The sequence below is a fragment of the Gymnodraco acuticeps genome, unplaced genomic scaffold, assembly GCF_902827175.1.
Source record: "Gymnodraco acuticeps unplaced genomic scaffold, fGymAcu1.1, whole genome shotgun sequence".
NCBI lineage: Eukaryota > Metazoa > Chordata > Actinopteri > Perciformes > Bathydraconidae > Gymnodraco > Gymnodraco acuticeps.
Window position 1 is genome coordinate 1 of NW_022990375.1, and position 21,468 is coordinate 21,468.

At 41.0% G+C, this 21,468-nt stretch overlaps 2 protein-coding genes across 2 annotated transcripts; one reads left to right on the forward strand and one right to left on the reverse strand.

The window, feature by feature from the left end:
- The first annotated feature begins 5,048 nt into the window (after nucleotides 1–5,048).
- Nucleotides 5,049–14,511, forward strand: LOC117551473 (cyclin-dependent kinase 4 inhibitor D-like). The gene is made up of 4 exons (XM_034224385.1): nucleotides 5,049–5,156; nucleotides 5,285–5,354; nucleotides 10,565–10,910; nucleotides 13,634–14,511. Exons 2-4 carry the CDS (start codon nucleotides 5,334–5,336, stop codon nucleotides 13,636–13,638), a joined length of 372 nt encoding a protein of 123 aa, XP_034080276.1. The 5' UTR covers nucleotides 5,049–5,156; nucleotides 5,285–5,333; the 3' UTR covers nucleotides 13,639–14,511.
- Nucleotides 14,512–19,133: 4,622 nt separating this feature from the next.
- On the reverse strand, nucleotides 19,134–21,178 carry LOC117551472 (RING finger protein 11; the record flags this gene model as incomplete). The annotated part of the gene is made up of 2 exons (XM_034224384.1): nucleotides 19,134–19,558; nucleotides 21,003–21,178. Coding segments are annotated over 2 exons (348 nt in total), but the record flags the coding sequence as incomplete, so codon positions are not given.
- Between the last annotated feature and the right edge of the window lie 290 nt (nucleotides 21,179–21,468).

Below are 21,468 nucleotides of genomic sequence, written 5' to 3' on the forward strand. Positions count from 1 at the left end.
TTAGGAAATGCATGTGTCTGTAATAAGAAGATCAAGAAGAAGATTTAAGTATGAGAGCACTCTCATAATAACGTAACACAATCAGAGACTGGATATATCCCCCCCCCCTGGGGGGAGTGGACCTAACACCCTCTAGGGGGGTTCTCACCTCCTCTAGGGGGGTCCAGGGGCATGCCCCCCCCCCCCGAGAAGATTTTTTTTTTAAATATTGAAGTGAAAAGCATCAATCTGGTGCACAGAGAGCAAAATGAAGAGATCTATGGATCTACGTGCTCCTTGCTTGATTCATGCCTTCCCAGTCCCTTATCACGTAGCCTATAAGGGAATGGCGCCAGTTGTTGTAGCCAGTTGTGGTGAAGGCATCTGACTTACTTGAACCGAAATGTCTACATGCAGAAGATGGCATATTTTTTACATGAATATTCAGCCAATCTCTGTTTTGAAACCATGAGCTGCAAAATGAGCGCACTGTACAGGCGAGTTGGATACTTTTTTAAATATACCTGCAGGCTCTGTTTTGCAGAGGTCCTCTGGCACTTGCGGGCCGCTGAGGGGTGGTGGTGTTTGGTTTTCAAATGAGGGTGCATAACGACTCAACTGAGGGTGCAATGCACCCCTATGCACCCCCGTAGAACCGGGCCTGATTATGTGCCACATTTCTTTCTATATTGTAGCCTGATGTACACATCGACTGTCAACAAAACAGTTTCTCAGTCCAATGCTAAGTTAGTGGCAGGCTCTGTGTGACTGGAAGGCTACAAAAAACCCAAACATGTCCTTAATGTTACTCAAAGCAAATATATGTAATATAACCGTTAGACTGCAGCTAACTGTGGGGCTACACACCCCTCATACTGTGAGTGAATAACTTGAGATGGTTATGTTGTCTAAAGGAGAGACAATCATTATGGTATTAGGCCATGCAAATACAGGGTCAACTTAGTGATAAAATAAGTGTTGTATAATATATGTCCTTAAATAATGTTATTTCATAAATAGTTGTTAATGTAATGATTACATGTTCTCCTTATTCAGTTCCACTATCAGATGATGCTGATGGTGATGGCCCTGAGGGAGAGATGCAGGCAGAGCTCAGTGGACAGAACTGGCAGGTACAGAGGAAACTGTTTCAGTAGGCTATGACTGACACTGAACAAAACCAAAGGAAATGTAATGACAACAGTATAAGGCATATGTACGCCTACTGTTTGTGGATTTCAGCTCGGCTTTTAACACACTGCAGCCTCACATCTTGCTTCAAAAACTGATAAAGATCAGTATACATCCTTTTATCTTGAAATGGTATTTTTCGTTTTTAACCAATCGCACTCAGCATGTCAGGGTCAACAATGCCCTCTCAGAGCCCCGGACCATCAGTACAGGAGCCCCCAGGGTTGTGTGAGCCCCCCGGTCCTCTTCACACTGTACACAAACGACTGTACGAGAATCCACCCGGAGAATTATATCATCAAATGTTCAGATGATACAGCCATCCTTGGCTTAATGCACAAAGGCAGCAGTTCATCGGCTTATCACTCTGAAATAGAGATATGTGTGCAGTGGTGAGATTTTAACCATCTAGTGCTGAATGTGAAGAAGACTGAGGTGATGGTGTGGGACCCAAAGGCAGTGGGTGACCTTAGGCCGGTGGTTATCCACAATGAACCCATAACTCAGGTCAGCTCCTATAAAGTACCTTGGTGTCCATTCTAGATAATACACTCAGTTGGAAGGTGCATGTTCAAGGTCTGTGCTCTAGACTTCAACAGCGATTGTACTTTCTGCGTCGACTCCGGGCTTTCGGAGTCGACCAGAAGTTCATGTTACTGTTCTATCATGCAGTGTTGGAGAGCATCATTAGGTATGGTGTTACTGCCTGGTATGGTAACTTGACAGTGCAGTCAAAGTCACAGATCGCTCGCCTGGTTCAGACTGCTATGAAAATGATGGGGGTTAAAAACACCCATCTCTCCAAAACATATACGAGCAGTCCATTATCAGACAGGCAAACAACATTGTGTCTGATCCCACCCACATACTCCACCCAGAATTCCAGCTCCTACCTTCTGGTAGAAGATGCAGGGTTCCCAAGAGCAGGCTGAACCGCTATAAGCACTCATTCCTAACTATGTCCATTAAGCTTCTTAACATTCACATGAAATGAAATGTACTTTTTAAATGTTGGCCATGAGGGTAGTGCAATAGGTCGCCATTGTCAGTATGTGCATCTGTGTATTGTGTTTGTTCAGACGGTGTATGACTGATACATGTCTCTTAATGTCCACTATGCTTGTATATGTCCATGTATGCGGAACTGCAGGACGGAGTCCAGAACAAATGTCCTTACGGGGACAATAAAGTATATCGTATCGTATAAGCAAGCTGTTCATGTTCTCTCAATAAGTTATTATAGTTATTGATCAGAGTTTAATCCATCCCAATGCTGGTTCTTATTCAGTACCAGCAGATTCTGAGGAGGTTGACAAGACAAGTCAAGATTCAGGGTCCAGCACAAGGGAAATTGCAACTGAGGAGAAAGACAGCGAAAGAGACAGGAAGTTGACACAGAGAGGCCTTTTGATTATTGTGCTCGCCCTCAGCCAACCACCCGCTACAAACTTCCAAGAAAGCCATTCCCAAAGGTATTCCACAGCAAGATGGGACAAATAGAAAGTGGTTAACTTACTGTGAATCATCTCACTCTCTATATTGCTCGCTGTGTCTCATGTTTGCCTGGCATGCCAGTGACAATGCTTTTGTGAAAGGAGGCCTGCAGGCATGGAAGCATGTTCACCAGAGAATTGAAGAGCATGAAAGGAACGGGTTGCATCGAGATAGTGCAGATGCATATTTCCTGAGAGCAAGCAGAGCTGATATCAGTAGCCTATATACTCAAAGTGCACCAGATTGATACATTTAACTCCAAAATAAAAAACTAATCTTCCTGGGGGTGCATGCCCCCGGACCCCCCTATAGGATTTGAGGTCCACCCCCAAATAAAACATGTTCACATGGAAAGGTTCCCAAATACATATGCACACTTTTTTTAACAATATCCTATGTCCATATGTTTCTAAGTAGTAGATTTAAACTGTAGGGCTATCACTAAGGGAAACAACGTTGTAAATATTGACGATACATCCAGCAAAACACCCCCAACAAAAACTGGTAGTGGCCTGGCTGGGTGTATCATTTCCGGCCTGACCTATGGTCCCAGTCCGGCCCTGCTGACACACACACACACACACACACACACACACACACACACACACACACACACACACACACACACACACACACACACACACACACACACCACACACACACACACACACACACACACACACACACATTACTGATTAAACTGATATCACAATTGAGTTACTTTCTTTAAATAAATATACTGTAATTGGAAAATAATCATGTGGTATCCTTGTTTTGTCCGTCCTTGAGCCAGGGCTCCTTATTGTTGTATGTAGGTTATTCTTGGTTTTAGAATGAATTCAGTAACGGTGTGTGTGTAACACAAACATAACAAATCATTGGATAGTGTTTCTCAAATGAAGGGGGGAAATAATGAAATAAAGTGATTTATTAAGACAAGTTATTACTTTCTTCCTTTACTTGGCATTCTTCAAAAATACACAGACATTGCACCACATCGTTTCACGTCTTCAAAGTCCTCCTCATTACTCACAAAGCCCTCAACAATCAGCCCCCCCCCTACCTCAAAGACCTGCTGCACCACCACGCCCCTTCCCGCTGCCTCCGCTCATCAGAAGCCAACCTCCTATCTATCCCCACCCGCATCAATCACCGGACCTGGGGGGACAGAGCCTTCTCCGTCGCTGCCCCCTCCCTCTGGAACTCACTCCCCCATCAGAGACTGCACTGACCTCACCACCTTCAACACACTCACAAAAACTCACCTCTTCAATCTGGCTTTTAATGTGTGATTGTTTTTGTATTATTTGACTTTAACTTTAACTATATATTTATTTGTTGTTCCTTACTTTTCTTTTCCCTTCACTATATCTGTAAAGCGTCTTTGAGCACCTGTAAAAGCGCTAACAAATTAAATCTATTATTATTATTATTTGTGCAGCCTTTCTCAGCAGCAGAGTAATGGCGAACCTTTGTTTCCTCCTGACAGCTCACTTAAAGGTATACTCAATTCAATACAATGGCTTTATTAGCATGACCTCAGTTACATATAGTATTGCCAAAGCTCTGTTGCAACATCTATACAAAATATATGCTCCCCCTTGTGGCCAAAGGGGGACACAACTCGTGTCTTCAGATGTATGCTTGAGTGCAGCAAAATATAGCTCAGTGATTATTTTGTCAACTTAGCATCATAAAACAATACATATTTTATTAAACGGGACATTATAATCTCCGCACATTAACTCTATATTTTCCTCTGCCATGGGGCCAAAATGAAATGAAATAAAATAAACAAATAGGGGTTGCTTCTTCTCTGTACTTCTATGTATACTGCATCCCTCCATATCAAATAAACCATAAACAAATACATAAAGTCGTGTTCACTGCAGCGATCTATTTCACACACAAAACTATGAAATATTGGTGTAGCCTATAGGCCTATATATGATATACAGTGGCGTTTTCTCCTGGAGACCAAGGGAAGACAGGCTTCTCCTGTTTTTTCAGCCTTTGTTATCATTTAGATAATTACAAATATATATTCTTGTCTGTGGTTGTTGACAGGTTTCACTATAACTCAAACAAGATCAGTTCCTCTGATTATTCCGTTTGGTTCACCATCACGCTCCATAATAAGCTTCCGCCTGGTGTCGTTGAGCAAAAACACGCCTTCTTCTTTTTGGTGGCTAATTCAAAAATAGCATCTGTGAGGAAATGAAGCACTATCATTGGTGCAGATGATGACACAGCAGGATCTCTTCAACGGGACGTGTTCAGGGCATAGAACATTTAAATGGGGCTACTCGGATTATGGGCAACTCGGATAGTTCACAGAGGATCATCGCATATTCAGTCGGTTTTTACCTTTGACATCAATATTGCCATTTTTGTTTTTAGATCGTCTTGACTTTTGTAATATCTCTCAACTCATGATGGCAGCCGAATGCCATTTTCCAATGATGGCAAACGCATTTGAAAATGAGCGCGAAGTAACTTTGAATTACATAAAAACTTTCGATGATATGCGTATTATATGCTGCTTCTATAGAAGCAGCGATTTTGTACATTTATTTAAATATTTATGTTGTTTTTGTTACTTTTATGTTGCTTTGTTCAGCGATGGACACGGAAGGATCTAATATCAAGTGACATGGAGGAAGGCTGTTATGGATTTATTAACATTTAAAGTGAGGTGGGTTGCTTTCAAACATCTATCCATACACTGTATAATGAAGTTATTATAGTCTGTGTTGTAGCCTATCATAGACCACGGGTAGGCAACCCTCGATTATTGAGCCTCTGCAGTGTAACGTTGACCCAAAAGTAACCTGGAAACAGCTATATTTTATGTGGCACATTGGACCATTCTGTATAGGAACGGCGTTTATCTTGAGTTTAGTGGAACATGCGTCACAATTTAAATGTATTTAAACGATAAACGGCAGATTTTATTCCCCGGGGCTAAATCAACAAATAAAAAGTGCATGTATAGATTAATTTGCTTTCTGCCAACCATGCTGGCTCACCTTGCCTGACCTATATTATGTGTGTGTGTGTGTGTGTATATATATATATAAGAGCCTGATCTCACCAGATTGCGTGACTCCACCACGACTCCTTAACAACACATTGCTTGGTGAAGTCACCACGCCAACAACCCCAATAAGTGAATGAGGTCTTGGTCGTGGTGCACACACTCATTTCTACAACGTCCTGCAGTGAGCTTTGTGTTCTATAAAACGTTTTTAAAATCTATTTTATAGCTTGTAGTAACTCACGGGAGGCTTCTTTTATTTTATTTGTATTCATAATCATTTGTATTTTTCGTCAGAATGTAGGCCTATTATGGCGCATTAGTTACCAATGTTTGTTCTCAAAAAACAGTGCATTGTGTGTCACGCATTCTGGTGAGATCAGGTTGGACAAAGGAGCCTCATTCACTTTGCATTGGGGTTGTTTGCGTGGTGCCGACACGTAAATGTAACAAAGTTAGTGACTCCACCAGGCAATGAGGAGTAAGGACTAAGGAGTCGTGGTGGAGTCACGCATTCTGGTGAGATCAGGTTGATATATAAACCAGGGGTATCAAACTCATTTTCATCGCGGGCCACATCAGCATTATGTTGCACTCAAAGGGCCAGTTGTAACTATATAAATATACATAGGCTATATAAATATATAATATAGGCCTACATAAAATAATGTATTATATTACATTATTGCCTCTGCATTGGATTATTATGGGATAGGGTAATAACTTAATAACTATACGTCTGGAAGCAGATTGTGGGACATGTAGTTTATGGGCAACGTGCTTCTGTAAATCGGCATGTGACCATATAATATTATATTCTTTGCAAGCTCTTGCTACATAAAATGAAGTTGCGGGCTGGATTTGGCCCCCGGGCCTTGAGTTTGACACCTCTGTTTATGCAACACTTTATGCATTTCTCTCTATTTTGCTCTAGAGAAAAAAAACGTTTTATATATTAAACTTACATATGTGTGCTTATTGCATAACATTTCAAGATACATATGACAGATTGTTCACAATATAGGTTACATTTGAAAAGAAAAAAGGCTTGCAACTGACCGTAACCCAGGAAAGTTGCAACATGTTTAATGTACATTCAATTTCAATAATTAACTTTCACTTTATGACTTAATGAGCAAAGTGGTAATTGTTCTAATTATTCTTTTACAATAATATTATAGTTTTATTTATTTATATAATAATGTACATGTTTTCAGCTTATCAGCTGATAGATATTCATCAGTTCAGCTTCTATATTTACCTTTAGAGGTCAAATAATTGTTGGCTGTTTGCAAACTCCTTGTACAAATGTGCTTAATTTACATTGGTCATGCCAATAAAGCTTCTTTGCATTTAGGCACAGAGAGAGGGAGAAAGAGTGACAGAAGACTGACCAATTTGAAACTAAATTAAATACATTCTGACCCCATAAAAATATTTTATATGCAAGTTTCAATGCTTTAAAAAGTGATTTACAGTGCAGAGTGAGTAGAGTGAGGACAGTGCATTTTGGGATGGTGATGTGAGGATGGGGTGTGGGTGAGGGGCATGTGTGTGGGTGAGGGGCGGTGCTTGCATTACTTGATATGGAAAACCTCATGTTTCTTCACAGTTTGTCAGAAATCTTGACAGCTTAAACCTTTGAGAAAAATGTCTGTCGAACAACTCTGCACAGCTTCTGCCTGTGGAAAGAAACTTAAAGTGACGGATTTGCTGAAAAAAGGAGCAAAAGTTAATGGATTTAATAAATACAAAAGGACTGCACTGCAGGTTAGTAAGAACTTGAATACATTTCATCATATTTTTGTTATAATGTACTGTTAAATGCATGCTGTTTGACATTATCTAACTATATTCAGTAAATTGTGTTTATTATTTGGTAATAGTTATTACTCAGTGGATAGTGTGCTGGACTTCGAATCAGGGGATAGCAAGTTCGAGTCCCACTGCAGTCAGCATGTCGTTGTGTCCCTGAGACACTTCCCCCCAAAGTACTCCTGTGGGGATTGCCCACATACTGAATGTATGTAAGTCACTTTGGATAAAAGCGTCTGACAAATGACATGTAATGTAATGTTATTAGCTATTTTAAACAGCTATATGAGGAAGTCTGTGGACAGAGAGGTTTTGGGGAATTTGTAGCAAACCTTCATCAAAGGAAATAGTGATTTTGAAGATAGAACAATGAGATCCTGTCACCTGCAGTTTCACAATGGAAAGTATTTCTGGTGTTTATTTCGTACTTGATGCTAAAAAATAAAGAATAATCCCATTTCAGTTACCTATGAGGGGAAATGCATGTTACATTTTAAGGTGTAAAAGTTATAAAAATTGAGGAAATGGGGAACCCGGCCTGTAACAAGATGGCTGCTGAAAAAAAGTGCCATCTCACCTCTTGATCCTGTTCTTTTTTAAAATTTAATTTGTGTGCATGCCTCTGTATAAGTTAAGCCTCTAAATCTCTGGACTGTCCCTTTGTTATAATTATGTATGGACCCAAGGCAGAGAACAAACCACTCTTTACTTTTATAAACTTGTATCTGTATTTCCATTATACGTTAATTTCAGTGGTGGAAGAAGTACTCTTCTACTGAAGTTATATTACAAATTATACAGTGTAAAATGACTCTGTTAAAAGTCCTGCAATCATAATCTTACTCATGTAAAAGTACAAAAGTGTTGGCATCAAAATACTCACATTTCCAAAAGGGAACGTTTTTACATAATGTCCCATTTAAGAATAATATATATTACATTACTGGATTCATATTTTTTTTAACAAGAATGTGGTCATCACAGCTGATAAAAGTGGAGGTATGCTTATAATTAGTGGATGTATGCTGCTGGATATTTGACCATATAGCTAGTTTATTTCTTAGTTTATTTATATTTTGTATTTGCTAATCATTTGAATCTGTAAAGTAACTCATTTTATCAAATGCATGTAGTGGAGTAGAAAGTGGAAGTACCCGTGTAGGAATACTCTGTTATAGTCCTTGATTCAAAATGTTACTGAAGTAGGCCTAAAGTATAAGCGTATAGTAAAATAACTTATTATGCAAATTGGTCCATTTCAGAATAATATATATGATATGTTTTATAATGATTGATCATTAATGTAGGAGCCATGACACATGTATAGTAGCCTAATGTGTTTTGTTTTAATGGGTGCATTCCATAGACTGTAGGTGCATGCATTCACACCTGCCTTGTATAGTCCGGTTGAATCAAACCCTGGTGCGTTTCGCCGCTTGGTTCGTTTGGGTCGGTGTGAACACAGTCTGAGACCTCTTAAGTGAACTAAACAACCGGACTCTGGTCCGCTAAAATAGGTGGTCTCGGAGCGCTTGCTAGTGAACTCTGGAGCGGATCATTGCTGGTGTGAACGCAGTCCAACCAAAACATAAGAAGCGTAGTATTTACGAGTCACAAGAACGCGGAGGTCTTCAAAATCTTTAGCGAAAGAGTCTTTCAAGACATCCGCGGTTGTTTAGTTAAAGAGTGAAGCAGAATGAAGTGTTGAACAGTGTCGTGTAAAGTCAAAATTCTCCGTCAACTATATACAAGTCAGAGCCACCTGTCGTCGGTGAAACGCCCTCCTGACTGCAGAACGTCTCATTATATGTGTTATAATGTTTTTTAACGGACGTTGTCTGATTATATAATCATATGCGCGGGCCGCTAGAGTCTGTTGATCTCCAGACTAACAGCTGCATGAGAATAACCTGCCGAAAGTGCCGATGCTCCATGGCGGAGGCTCCGGTAGAAATGGCCGGGATTTGCGTTTTTACCCCCTTAATGTCTGACCAATGGTTGAACAGCATTTCCGTGCACATGACTTGTGTTTAAAGTTTATAGTCCGTTTGAGTTTTGCCCGAACGCAAACCGAACCTTCTGAAAAATGAAACCATGTAGGGCCTAACAAACTGTCATCTGGTGCGCAACAGAGAAGCGGACTATTAGGTGTGAATGCACCCAGATATTTGTTTGATCACTATTGATTGGTTGGCTCGGGTCACACATGGATACGGGTCGGCACTCGTGTGTGTGTGTGTGTGTGTGTGTGTGTGTGTGTGTGTGTGTGTGTGTGTGTGTGTGTGTGTGTGTGTGTGTGTGTGTGTGTGTGGAAGAGAGGGTGACACAGGGCCGTTGTATTTTTTGTTGACCGCAAGATGTATGATTGCTTTGATCATTATTATTACAATGTCTATGTGATCACCACGTATTTTTCATTAAACTACAATACAATTCAACAGAGTTTTGATCTCAGCAAGTACTCTTTTTAGCGTGTCATAATATCAAACAGGCCCGGCCTCAGCAGCCTCTCAGCGATTTAGTTTGTTTCCTGTCGCTAGGCTATAAAGTGTTCTCAAAGCTGGTGAAGGTGCAGCTAGTCTGAAGTACTTTGTATACTGCAGGGTAGCTGGTGGATTTACTCCAGGTGGAACTAAAGTCTGATTCAACACTTGATTAGATTTCACATCATTCATCCACATCTGTGAAGTAGGCCTAACTAAAGGTATTAAATACATGTAGTGGAGTAGAAGTACACCATTTACCTCTGAACTATAGTGGAGTACAGAAGTATAAAGAAACATGAGATGGAAATACTCAAGTAAAGTAATACCTCCATTTTAGTATAGTAAGAAACAAAACATTGAAATAGTCTCTCAAACCTGTACCTAAGTTGGCCTACATTACTTGAGTAAATGTAAAGTCACTTCCCTCATGATACAAACTTAAGTAAAGTGCAAGTAGCCTACTCCAACATTGAAGTGCAATAGCCTACCTAATGTACTTCACACCACTGGTTAATTGAATGGATAATTCATTATTGTGAGTTTCTCATCTGTGTGTCTGCAGGTGGCGAATTGGGCCTGTGTCGAAGTGGTGGAGGCGCTTCTCTCCGCGGGGGCCGACTTCGACATCCGGGACCCTGTCCTGGGGCTCACCCCGCTGCACGACGCAGCGCGCGCCGGTTACATCGGTTCTGTGGAGAAGCTCGTGCAATGCGGCTCAGATGTAAACCTGTGTGATAAGCTCGGTAACCTTCCGCTGCACCTGGCCACCATGGAGGGAAACCTGGAGGTTATCCGGCTGCTGATCCCTCTCACCGTAGACCCCCGGGCCCGCAACGCGGAGGGATACAACGCCGGGCAGCTGGCGCACAAGGAGGCGGCCAAATACATCGAGGATTATTTGAGCTCAAGTGAGTGGTGGTCTGCTTTGATGTCTGGCAATAAAATAACTTCCTGTCCACAAATCCAAATCTGTTTTTTAACCCTCCTGTCGTGTTCGGGTTAAATCTGTCCGATTAACCACTTTTATATAGATATTGTGTTAAACAGGAGGGTTAAAAAACGCATAATTTTCAAACATATATGTTACATAAGCCTATATTTGTATTTTGTATGCTAAAAAATAGCAGGCTTTATCAAGCTGTGGTATTATTCTGAAAGAGAAATAGAAGCCTTGCATGTGTTTTTTCAAAAATCTATTTTTTTCTCCACATCAAAAATGTGCCCCCCAAAAAGGCTAGTATAGCTATAGCCTATATAAAGTAGTCAGTATTTTATAACGGTTTAGGGTGTTAGAGAGCGGCCGATATAAGCATCTGTTGACGGTGCATAATTGGTTCTTAATTTAAAAACTACATTCCATGCCGAGATTTCGTTTAGATCTGTCACTCCAAAATTGAAACGGTGAAAAGGTAAACATGAGGCTTATACTGAATGTGGGTCTAAATCAGAAGTAGCTATAATAAAGATTCAGCATTAGTATACAGTGTATAACATGGTTTCTGAATTAACAGCTATAGCCCGTTTAAAGGCCTACCTTATGAGCTGTAGCCTGAAGGGGCAGCAGATATGCCTGTGTGTGTGTGTGTGTGTGTGTGTGTGTGTGTGTGTGTGTGTGTGTGTGTGTGTGTGTGTGTGTGTGTGTGTGTGTGTGTGTGTGTGTGTGTGTGTGTGTGTGTGTGTGAGCACGTTTAGACAACTATAGAAATATAGTTTCATGTTTTGGGGATTTAAGCACATTTTGGTTAGCGCAATGGCATTTAAGTTAGCCCATACTTGCTAAACAGATAAACCGATATATCATATGAATACGATATTGAAATGAGAATAAAACAGACCAATATATCGGCCTAGAGGCCGGTACCCCCCCGTTGACAATTGATTAGCGGTACCGAGTTGGGCCGGTCGGCCGGTCGAGTTTCCCCGGGCTGATTTTTAGTCCCAGTCCGCCCCCACGACTAGGCCTCCTAACTGCCAAAAGGGTGCTTCTTTGAACTGTTAAATCAAATTGAGGAATAACATTATGTATATCAGCTGCCGAATTGATAAGCGGGGACACATAATTAAGTATGGCTTACACGTCGATGATGACAAAACCGAGCGTTTTTTAAAGTGAGTCTGGTATCCCCCTCCAGATAATAATGGACTGTTCCGCAAACACATCGAATCAACGGCACAATAATTAGCTAGTGATAGGCTACTCGTAAAACAGAATAACAAAGTCACTATGGGTTCTGCAGGCTTTGGGATGTTCCCCAAACATATATTCACTTTTTGTCATTAGCCTTTGTAAATAATTAAATGTCAAACGAGATGTAATATTTGCAGTAGGCTAGTCCTCCACGGAGGAGCCAAAAGGGAGCACGTGTTTTTAACGTTTTTTAAATCATTGTTATTGGAACAAATAGCGTAATTTCTGTAATGACACTGAATCAAACAGCAGTGTTTTCAAAGCATAATCGAGAACACTTTCATTTTCGATGGCAGGTTTTCAAAGAGGCTAAAACCCTTTTGTAATCTCCACAGACCAGCCGTGATGTGACTGAGGCTACTGATACCTATTTTTTTTAACAAGGGTAATAATGTATTTGATGCATACGAGTCAAACATGAAAGCGTGACCTAACACGACCTCTAATGATGATTCATTAAATTCAAACATAATTTCATTGTGACACCATCAGCGTTAAACGGGATGATATTACAACATAACAGTCACTTCTGGAAATCAGTAGGCCTACCAGCCACACAGGGATTCATATGGGAAATACAAGCGTGTTATAAAGTAGCCTATATTGAAAACGAAACAAAACCCAACTTTATTTATTATAAAAACACACACGGTTTCACACTAACCCCAACTGTGTGTCCCGGTGTGTGTGTGTGTGTGTGTGTGTGTGTGTGTGTGTGTGTGTGTGTGTGTGTGTGTGTGTGTGTGTGTGTGTGTGTGTGTGTGTGTGTGTGTGTTGTCTTTCTACCGGCTGTTAAGCTAACGTTACACTGTGGCTAAGACGTACACACCTTGTTTCCTGGCTCGGCATTAGTGGACGTTTTTGGATTGGTATTCTGCTGCTGCGACCCATCTTTAAAATAAACTGACCTGTCGGAGCCATCAGAGCATGTGGGCCTACTTACAGTAAAAAAATAAAAGCACTCATTCTGAACAATGGCCCATTTCAGAACAGCTTCTCAGGTGTCCCGGAGTGACTGTTGGTTTGCAACTACAGCACATTATATCATGTTAACATAAGTTATTGTGTAACTTCTTGAGAAGACAAAGACTAGACAGGAGAGGGCAGGATGTGGAGATATTGTGCAGGAGACTTGAGTGAGTCCCTGAGGACTTTTAGAAAGTCTAATTAGGGAACTAGTTCTACCAGAATACCAGAAATCTCTAAAATAATAAAGCACTGTCTATTCAGCTGTTTAAGAGCCAGGGCAGGGTGGAGCTTTCATTTTTGAAATCCCCTTTTTGTTCATGACTCATGATCAACACATTCTTATCAGGGTTATCTAAAGTCACAACACCATTATAATAACGATGCACATATGATTGCTGCACTTAAGTATTGCATTATTGTCACACTGTTTAAGATTTAGATGTGTTTAGATTTGTTTTCTCTTCTCTCTCACAGACTAAAGGACGAAGCAGATGAAGACGATGAAGATGAATCATTCTGCATTTCTGCTGATTCTTGGGAATGCAATTGGGAAAACTTTGTACATTTGCATCTCCTGCTTTGAGAGAAACGGGAGACACATGTTTGTAATAAAATAAGATTGACTTTTATTCCCTCGTGGGGAAATTGTTTCTCTGCATTTGACCCATCCTAGTGTTAGGAGCAGTGGGCTGCCATTTTGAACGGCGCCCGGGGAGCAGAGTAGGGAAGCACTAGGTCTTGCCGGGACTTGAACTGGTGACCTTCCAGTTGCCAAGCCAAGTCCCTATCGACTTCACCACCACCGCCCCCAAAAATAAACAAAAATGCTCTTGCATGGCCATGATTTATTCTCATAAAGATATATTTTATTTGGTCTTTGGCCTCACACTTGTTTGTAAAGAGCAGGAAGTGTCACTTTAGCTGCTGTGTATCACATGGGGAGGCCTGCATTATTCAGCAAATAGGACATTGGTTCCTATTTTTCTAATTTGATCCATTTAGCTGAGTCCTTTCCCATCAAATAACAAGTTTAACTTAATAAGTTAATGAGTTATATCCATTGAGTTACCACCTAAAATCTATTCAATTTGAATCAAACAGCACTTTTCCTGTCTTATAAAGTAATGTAACCCCATTTCAAAGAAGCATGACTTCAACTCATGTTATCAACGATAGGATACATGTTGTTTAAAAAGGGGACCCTGACATTTTTATTACCCCTGTATTGAAAATCATGAGATGAACAAAAACGTGTTAACCCCCTCTCCTTCTTTCTCTGCTGGTAGAGTAATGTGAATGTAAAAGCTAAATATATGTATCAAATGCATAAACAATCTGACTTAATAAAACACTGCAATGAATTCCAGGCTGTTCCCATTCTTATCAATGAGTGTGAGAGAGAGAAAGTCTATAATAAGAAACAGACCTCACTTACCAGCAACTGAGATGAGACCATGAGAATCAGAAACAGAATCAGAATCAGAAGCAGGTTTATTACCAGGTAGGTTGACACGTACGAGGAAACACACATGCATAATGAATAAGAATGTATTGGGTGGGTCCAATGTGCTGTTAACCACCGGAAATCGCCTTCTGTTTCTGTGTAAACTCCCTCGACAGCTCGCTGCTCTCTCTGCTGCAGCTGCGTCACCCGGATCTGTGGCTCAATTCCAAACCACACCACCCCGTGATGGAGTGAACTGTCTGTAGTCACTCTCTGAATGAGGCTCCTTTCTTTCAGACGGAGGGTTTCAGAACAGCAGCAAGCTTTGAGACGAACTCTCTATCTCCGGTAGAAACAGGAAATGCCATCATTTTCGTAACAACGGTTTAAAATCAGCATCTCCTGGATTAGAAATAATAAAAATAAAACTCTAAAAATCTTTTATGGCATATCTTTTTTGTAAATAATAAATAATTTCGTTTTAAAATCTGATGTTTATAAGCTGCTTAGTTTTAGCAAAAGTCCATGTAATAATACATAACTTTGACCGTTTTCTAGACTGGACATGAGTAAATGATCCTAAATGTAAACAAATACGAGGTAACCACAGACCCGACGGTAGACTTACATCTCTGGGCGGGCATTTGTTTTACCAGGGCGGGCCCACCACGACACTACATTTCCCGGGAAATCTGAATTGTCAACGGGGGGGGGGGGGGGGGGGCTGTTAGATGCTCGCGATTTGTCAACGGGGGAAGAGGAGGGAGGCGCTCGTGAATTGTTGAAAGGGAGGGTTTTAGGTTGCCATAAGGCTGTTGACGGTCTTATGTATCTATTGGTTGGTTTTGTGGCACATTGGTAACGCTATGCCAACTTGGGCAAGCACGCAGGCAAACTTGACGCACACAGGGTGGAGAGGTGGAGTGAGGGTGAGCGATGGAGAGAAAGGGAGAGAGAGAGAGATTGAGCGAGGCAGAGAGCCTGTGCAGCGGTCTGCTTGCGCACAGAGCAGGAGTTTGTGAGAGAGCCGGCTTGAGAGTAGGCCTACATTTCTCTTCAAAATATAATTGATTGCTAGCTGACTTTCTTGCTCGTTGGTAACGTAGGCCTAACTGATTTCTTCTAATGTGCTGCATCTGGCGCTGAGTTGCCATATTCCTTTCGTGAACCACTAGCAAGAGTAAACTAACTGACAGGCTGCTGTGCCGCATCTCACTCAAAAACCCACACGACTCAACCCAGCGAAAAACCAGTCTTGCGCGCAGCCTTTCATTCAGAATTTCCTAGCAAAATAAAAAAATTATTTAAACTAATACAAAAATAAATATTAGGACAAAGCCCTACAAATAACAACAATAAACATAATAATAAAACAATAAAAATGTGGTATTCAGCCCTGATTAAAACAGCGGGCCCAAATCCTGGATGGGCGGGCCCGCCCATGACGCCGGGTCTGGGTAACCATGAAGTTGGTCACACATGTATGGAGATAATAGCTCTTGTTGTGCAGTTTATCAGTGAATGTTTCCACCCAACTAGGCCTACTTATAAACAGCGTGTTTCATGACGGACACAAACAGCGTTGAGTCCGGTCAGATAGTGCAGCAGGTGAAGTCAGGACCGACTGTCTGACACATGGATGTATAATAAGAACGAATATGTGTGGATGGATTGTTTACCCAAAGCACTAGCAAATGCAATATATTGAAGACAAGAATTGGAGGACATTTTCCGTCCCACCTATGATATAAAAAAAATATCTGAGCCCAAAATGATAAAACACTTTTTGACAAGTTTATTTATTTGGTATTTACAGAGTTCTATCAACTTGTACGACATGTCAGTTTGTGAAACAAAAACCACCAAGCAGCCGTTATGTTCTGTTGCAATGACTATTTATTATTCTCCAGTATTACATTACATAACATATGAATGCTCTCAAACAAGGAAAGGTGTACCAAGCATTCACAAACACACCCCATTCACATATGAGCAAACCATGATGTTAAATCCTATTAGAAGCAGAAAATCCACCATAAAACAGCACTCAATCATTATTCCTGTATGTGTGGAGCTTTTTAAACAAATAAGTCTGTCTGGAGATTACCGGAACAATTTTGAGCTGTAAGAGAACACAAATAACTGAAGCATTTCCAAAAAGTCACATGCTTGTCCATTTAGTTTTTTTAGTAAAACAGTTTCACTTTTGAGTCGCCATGACTATTTGCCTTGTAGTGAAGATTAACAGATGTGTCTTTGGTAATAAACTAAAACCCAGACACACAGACTTCATTGTTTCCAGGTTGAAAAAAAACAGTATTCTACTTAGAAATGTAAGTTACTTGTACTTCAACTTCCACATTATGCTACTTTATACTTTAACTTCACTACATTTTCTGGTCAAATGTTGTATTTTTTACTACTTTTGTTTTACAGCTTTGCAGAAGAGTGAAATTAATCAAATAGATTTTCATCTAATAAATGATTGTGTATTTGTTGTAGGTTACCCAGCCGTAAATTAAATAATTAAATAAAACCATATCTTCACAGATGCAACATTAAAGAGATAAACACAATAATGCATGAATAAAAATGATAAAATCCTTTATATGATTCTGAAATGAGCCATACTTTTACTTTTGGTACTTAGGTATATTTTGATGCCGTTACTTTTGTCCTTTTACTTGATTACGAATTTGATGGAAGGACTTGTATTTGTGTTTTCCCCCTGTGCATCTTCTTGTTTCTCAAAGTGAACTGGACTCCACATTTTAGCAGCTGATGTCAACCGTCACTGACATGTAACCTAAGGCCATGAAGATCTTACTGACGGAGGAAAGTGTACAACATAAAGAGTTACATAGTTAAAGAGTTGTGCAAAGAAAGGAAGGTGCCGACTCCAATCGCACACACACATGCACCCACAGATCAACGAAGGCATGTTTTCAAACTGTGTTGGATCTGTATCGTGCCCGTTATGCAGCGAGGAGCATAAATGATTAAGAATTTCTGCTTGCTCAACGTAGGAGGGCAAACGTTGTCTTTTGTGCTTCAACGGTAAACTGGTAGACTTGGGCAACGACATTTTAAAACAAAGCATTTAGATTATGGGTTAAGATTAAACTCTTCCGCGAATGATTGCTTTCGGTTTCACAACATATGCCAAGGCTTTCTTTTCAAATCATCGCAATAGTAATGAGAATGTGTAGGTAAAGGAGATACTCCACTCTGACATTATTTCTGAATGCATATGGTACATAGTCTAAATCAGAAGTGCAAATATAACTGGCTTGTATCAATGGTTTGGTGCTTAGGTCAGTAATCTCACTGTGACTCGACACTGAAATGTTGATTTTAATTAAATATATTATATCAACAGATTACAGTATTAGGTTAGTTGAAAGCAATAACATCAGGTACAAGTTAAAGGTGGGGTCGGTAATGTTGGAGAAACCAGCTCGAGTGCGCTAGAATTTGAAAATACACAGCCGGAAAAAATCTGCCACTTCCTTACAGAGCCCCTCCTCCAACACACACGAACGCGCACATGACCAATGAGGGCACGAGATAAGTTTGTGCACAGATGGAAGGCTGACAGGCAGGTAGGCCATCCAGTTACTTTAGCCGGCTCAGATGATTGGTCGTGCTTTTTACAGGACCACGGCTTCCACTGATGACATTTTGTTATGGATTTTTTGTCAAAGCACTTCAGATATTCATTGCTATCGGGATGTTAAGAGCATTCCATGGAATATAACAACAAGTGTATCTCGAGCCGGTTTCTCAAACTTACCTACCCCACCTTTAACATTATTGCTTTCAACTGACCTAATACATACTTCACAGCAACAGTCTCACATTAGTGACTAAAGCACAAGCTTATTTCCTTTTTTGCCACGTCTGTGTTGTTGGTGGTTTAAAGAAGCCCTTACTGTTTTCTGACCGACAAAACAAACACAGGACAGATTTCACAAACCCACGGGACGATCTATCAATCCACCACCAATATTGTTTTTTTAATAGATGTGCAGGCAGACAGCAATACCATGAGGCCTGTGGTGTGTCTGCTGGTTATATATTATGTTGCAGTCTTTAGTCTGAAGTCCAGCTCTTGCAGTCTTTTCTGTTACTCCAACATCTGTAGGAGTTTTTGCATCAAGTGGTGTCAGTTTTCAGACACGTCGCGCAGATCTTGAAGGTGTGTCATTAATCATTACTCACGCTTAAGCAGTAAAACAAACACGGATGTCCTTCTTCCTTTTTTCTGGTAACATCCATGATGAAAAATGAATAAAGGAAGTGTGTGACTGGTCGACGTGTTTGTTTCCGGCATATAAAAGTAATCCTTACTCTAATAATATCAGAAAATCTTACTTCCTTTTACACTGGAAAACCCATATTTTCACTTCCGGGTTTTCACCTTCACGTTGCTTCCTCATTGTTCTTAACACAAAAAACACCTTCGATCCTGTCCAGCAGGTCAACTGGGGGACTTGTGCGGCACACACACAAACACACACAGTTCATCCGAACATTTTACAATGTCACTTTTTATATCAGCACCTAAATAATCCAGGATACAGGTTTGCAAGATGTAAGCTGTGTGCATAGTGTATGTGTGAAAACCCTGTGGTGTGTCTGTGGGAATATAGATGTGTGTGTGTGTGTGTGTGTGTGTGTGTGTGTGTGTGTGTGTGTGTGTGTGTGTGTGTGTGTGTGTGTGTGTGTGTGTGTGTGTGTGTGTGTGTGTGTGTGTGTGTGTGTGTGTGTGTGTGTGTGTGTGTCAGTTGGTCTCATAGGAGGAGAGCAGCGCGGCGTCCACAGGCTCCATGCAGGAGGGGCAGGTGAAGGACCTCATCAGCCAGTCGTCTATACAGTCCTTGTGGTAGATGTGCATGCAGGGCAGGAACCGGATGGGGTCTCCGTACTCGAAGTCCATCATACAGATCACACACCTGTGGGAGGGAACACAGAAACATGTCATTAGGGGCTGATTGGACCGCACAGAAAAAAGAGCATGAAGCTCCATAGACTTGAATGGTTTGCGGTGCATAGTTCAATTAAAGAGGCCCTGTTGGAGCCAGAGTTTTGTTTTTATAAGAAAGGCCACCTAATTGTGACGTCTGTAGTCAACACACTATCAAAGACTACAATTCCCACGGCGCCTCCTCTAAAAGCAGTGGTGAACCGTATCTATCACAACTGGACCTTCTGTAGACACACACACACCCCGCCCCCGCCCCCCCCCCCCTCCGCGGCATTATAATGTCCGTCTTTTCACTGAATTGTCGTCTTGAAAAGGGTACTCACAACAATTCCGCAACAACTTCATCTTCACCTGTTGCACTTGTCATTTCAACGTTAAAAACAAAAAAACGGCATGAATTGCTTCGTCGCATTCATCTAGATCCTCTGTCTCGAGCCAGTTAACTAGCGGGCCTTCTAGAATACCCTGGAACCGAGGGGAACTCTGAAAGAACACGCCCATTGGCTACAAATCAATATATGATTGGTTGATCAAACTGTCAGTCCAAACGTACGCTCTCATTCAGTGCAACGGCCAGGGCATTCGATCAAGGATGTAGAATACCTTGTTGAAGGATATTCTACCCAGAGACCCAGAACAAGATCTGATTGGTTGCTTTCTTTTCCAACACAAAACCACTGAAATGCGTAGAGCATGGTCCGAGAAGGACAAACAAATCAACGTAACACTGTAATATTACAGATCAACAACACAGATACCATTCTCAATTATTCATTTTATTACACAATTAGTTTTATCTGAGTGTTCCAGGGTATTCTCTGAATACCTTGAAGGCCCTGATGGTTCGCCACTGTCTAAAAGGGACAGTGATGGACAACCTGTTAGAAAGACGCCGTTGAGGAACAGTTTTTAACCGTCCAATTACCCTTTAAGTTATTAAGTGATATAAGCCTTATCAAGAAAGAAAGAATACCTGGTGGTTGTTATTTTATTGGAGTTTCTATTTGTTTTGACTCTTGTAAAGGCCTCTTTTCTTTGTTGCATGTGTAAAAGTTATTTTATTTTGAGCAAACCCATCGCATAATATCATTCAATCCATCGGAGGCCAAGCACCTCTTCAACTGTAAGTAATATAAAGGAAAGAAAACGGGTAAAACATTTGTGTTTAAGGCGTCTAGTGGCTTGATAGAAAAACAAGGAAGGAAGCCACGACAGGCCCGATTTCGCTTTTGGACATCACTATGTTACACTCACACTTTTATTAGGTTGTTTCAGAAACTTGAATTCATTTCCTTCCTGTTCTCAGACAGTGACTCACATAATGTTATTATATCATGTTTCAGACAGACACCCTGATCTCTGCTGTGTGTAGCTCCCACTCTCGAGTGTGACCCCCCAGCGGTTCTACTCACTCTCTGATCTTCTTCTCAGAGCCGTCCCTCCCCGGGTCGTACACCCCCTTCGGGAGGTGATGGATGAGTCCGATTCTCTGAGCGATGCGGATCTGCTCCTCCTCCGTCAGCTGAGAGGCCAGTCGGGACCGGCTGGGCGTCGGGTGATAGACCGGCACATGGATCTGCTCCTGAGAGAGAGAGAGAGAGAGAGAGAGAGAGAGAGAGAGAGAGAGAGAGAGAGAGAGAGAGAGAGAGAGAGAGAGAGAGAGAGAGAGAGAGAGAGAGAGAGAGATAGAGAGAGAGAGAGATAGAGAGAGAGAGAGAGAGAGAGAGAGAGACACAAGGCACATTTATTTATAAAGCACTTTTCAACACAAGGCCATTCAAAGTGCTTTTACAAAAATGAAAGACATTAAGAGCATAAAACACATTATAAACATTAAAAAGCAAAGATAATAAAACATGAATAACAGTGCAGTGTGAG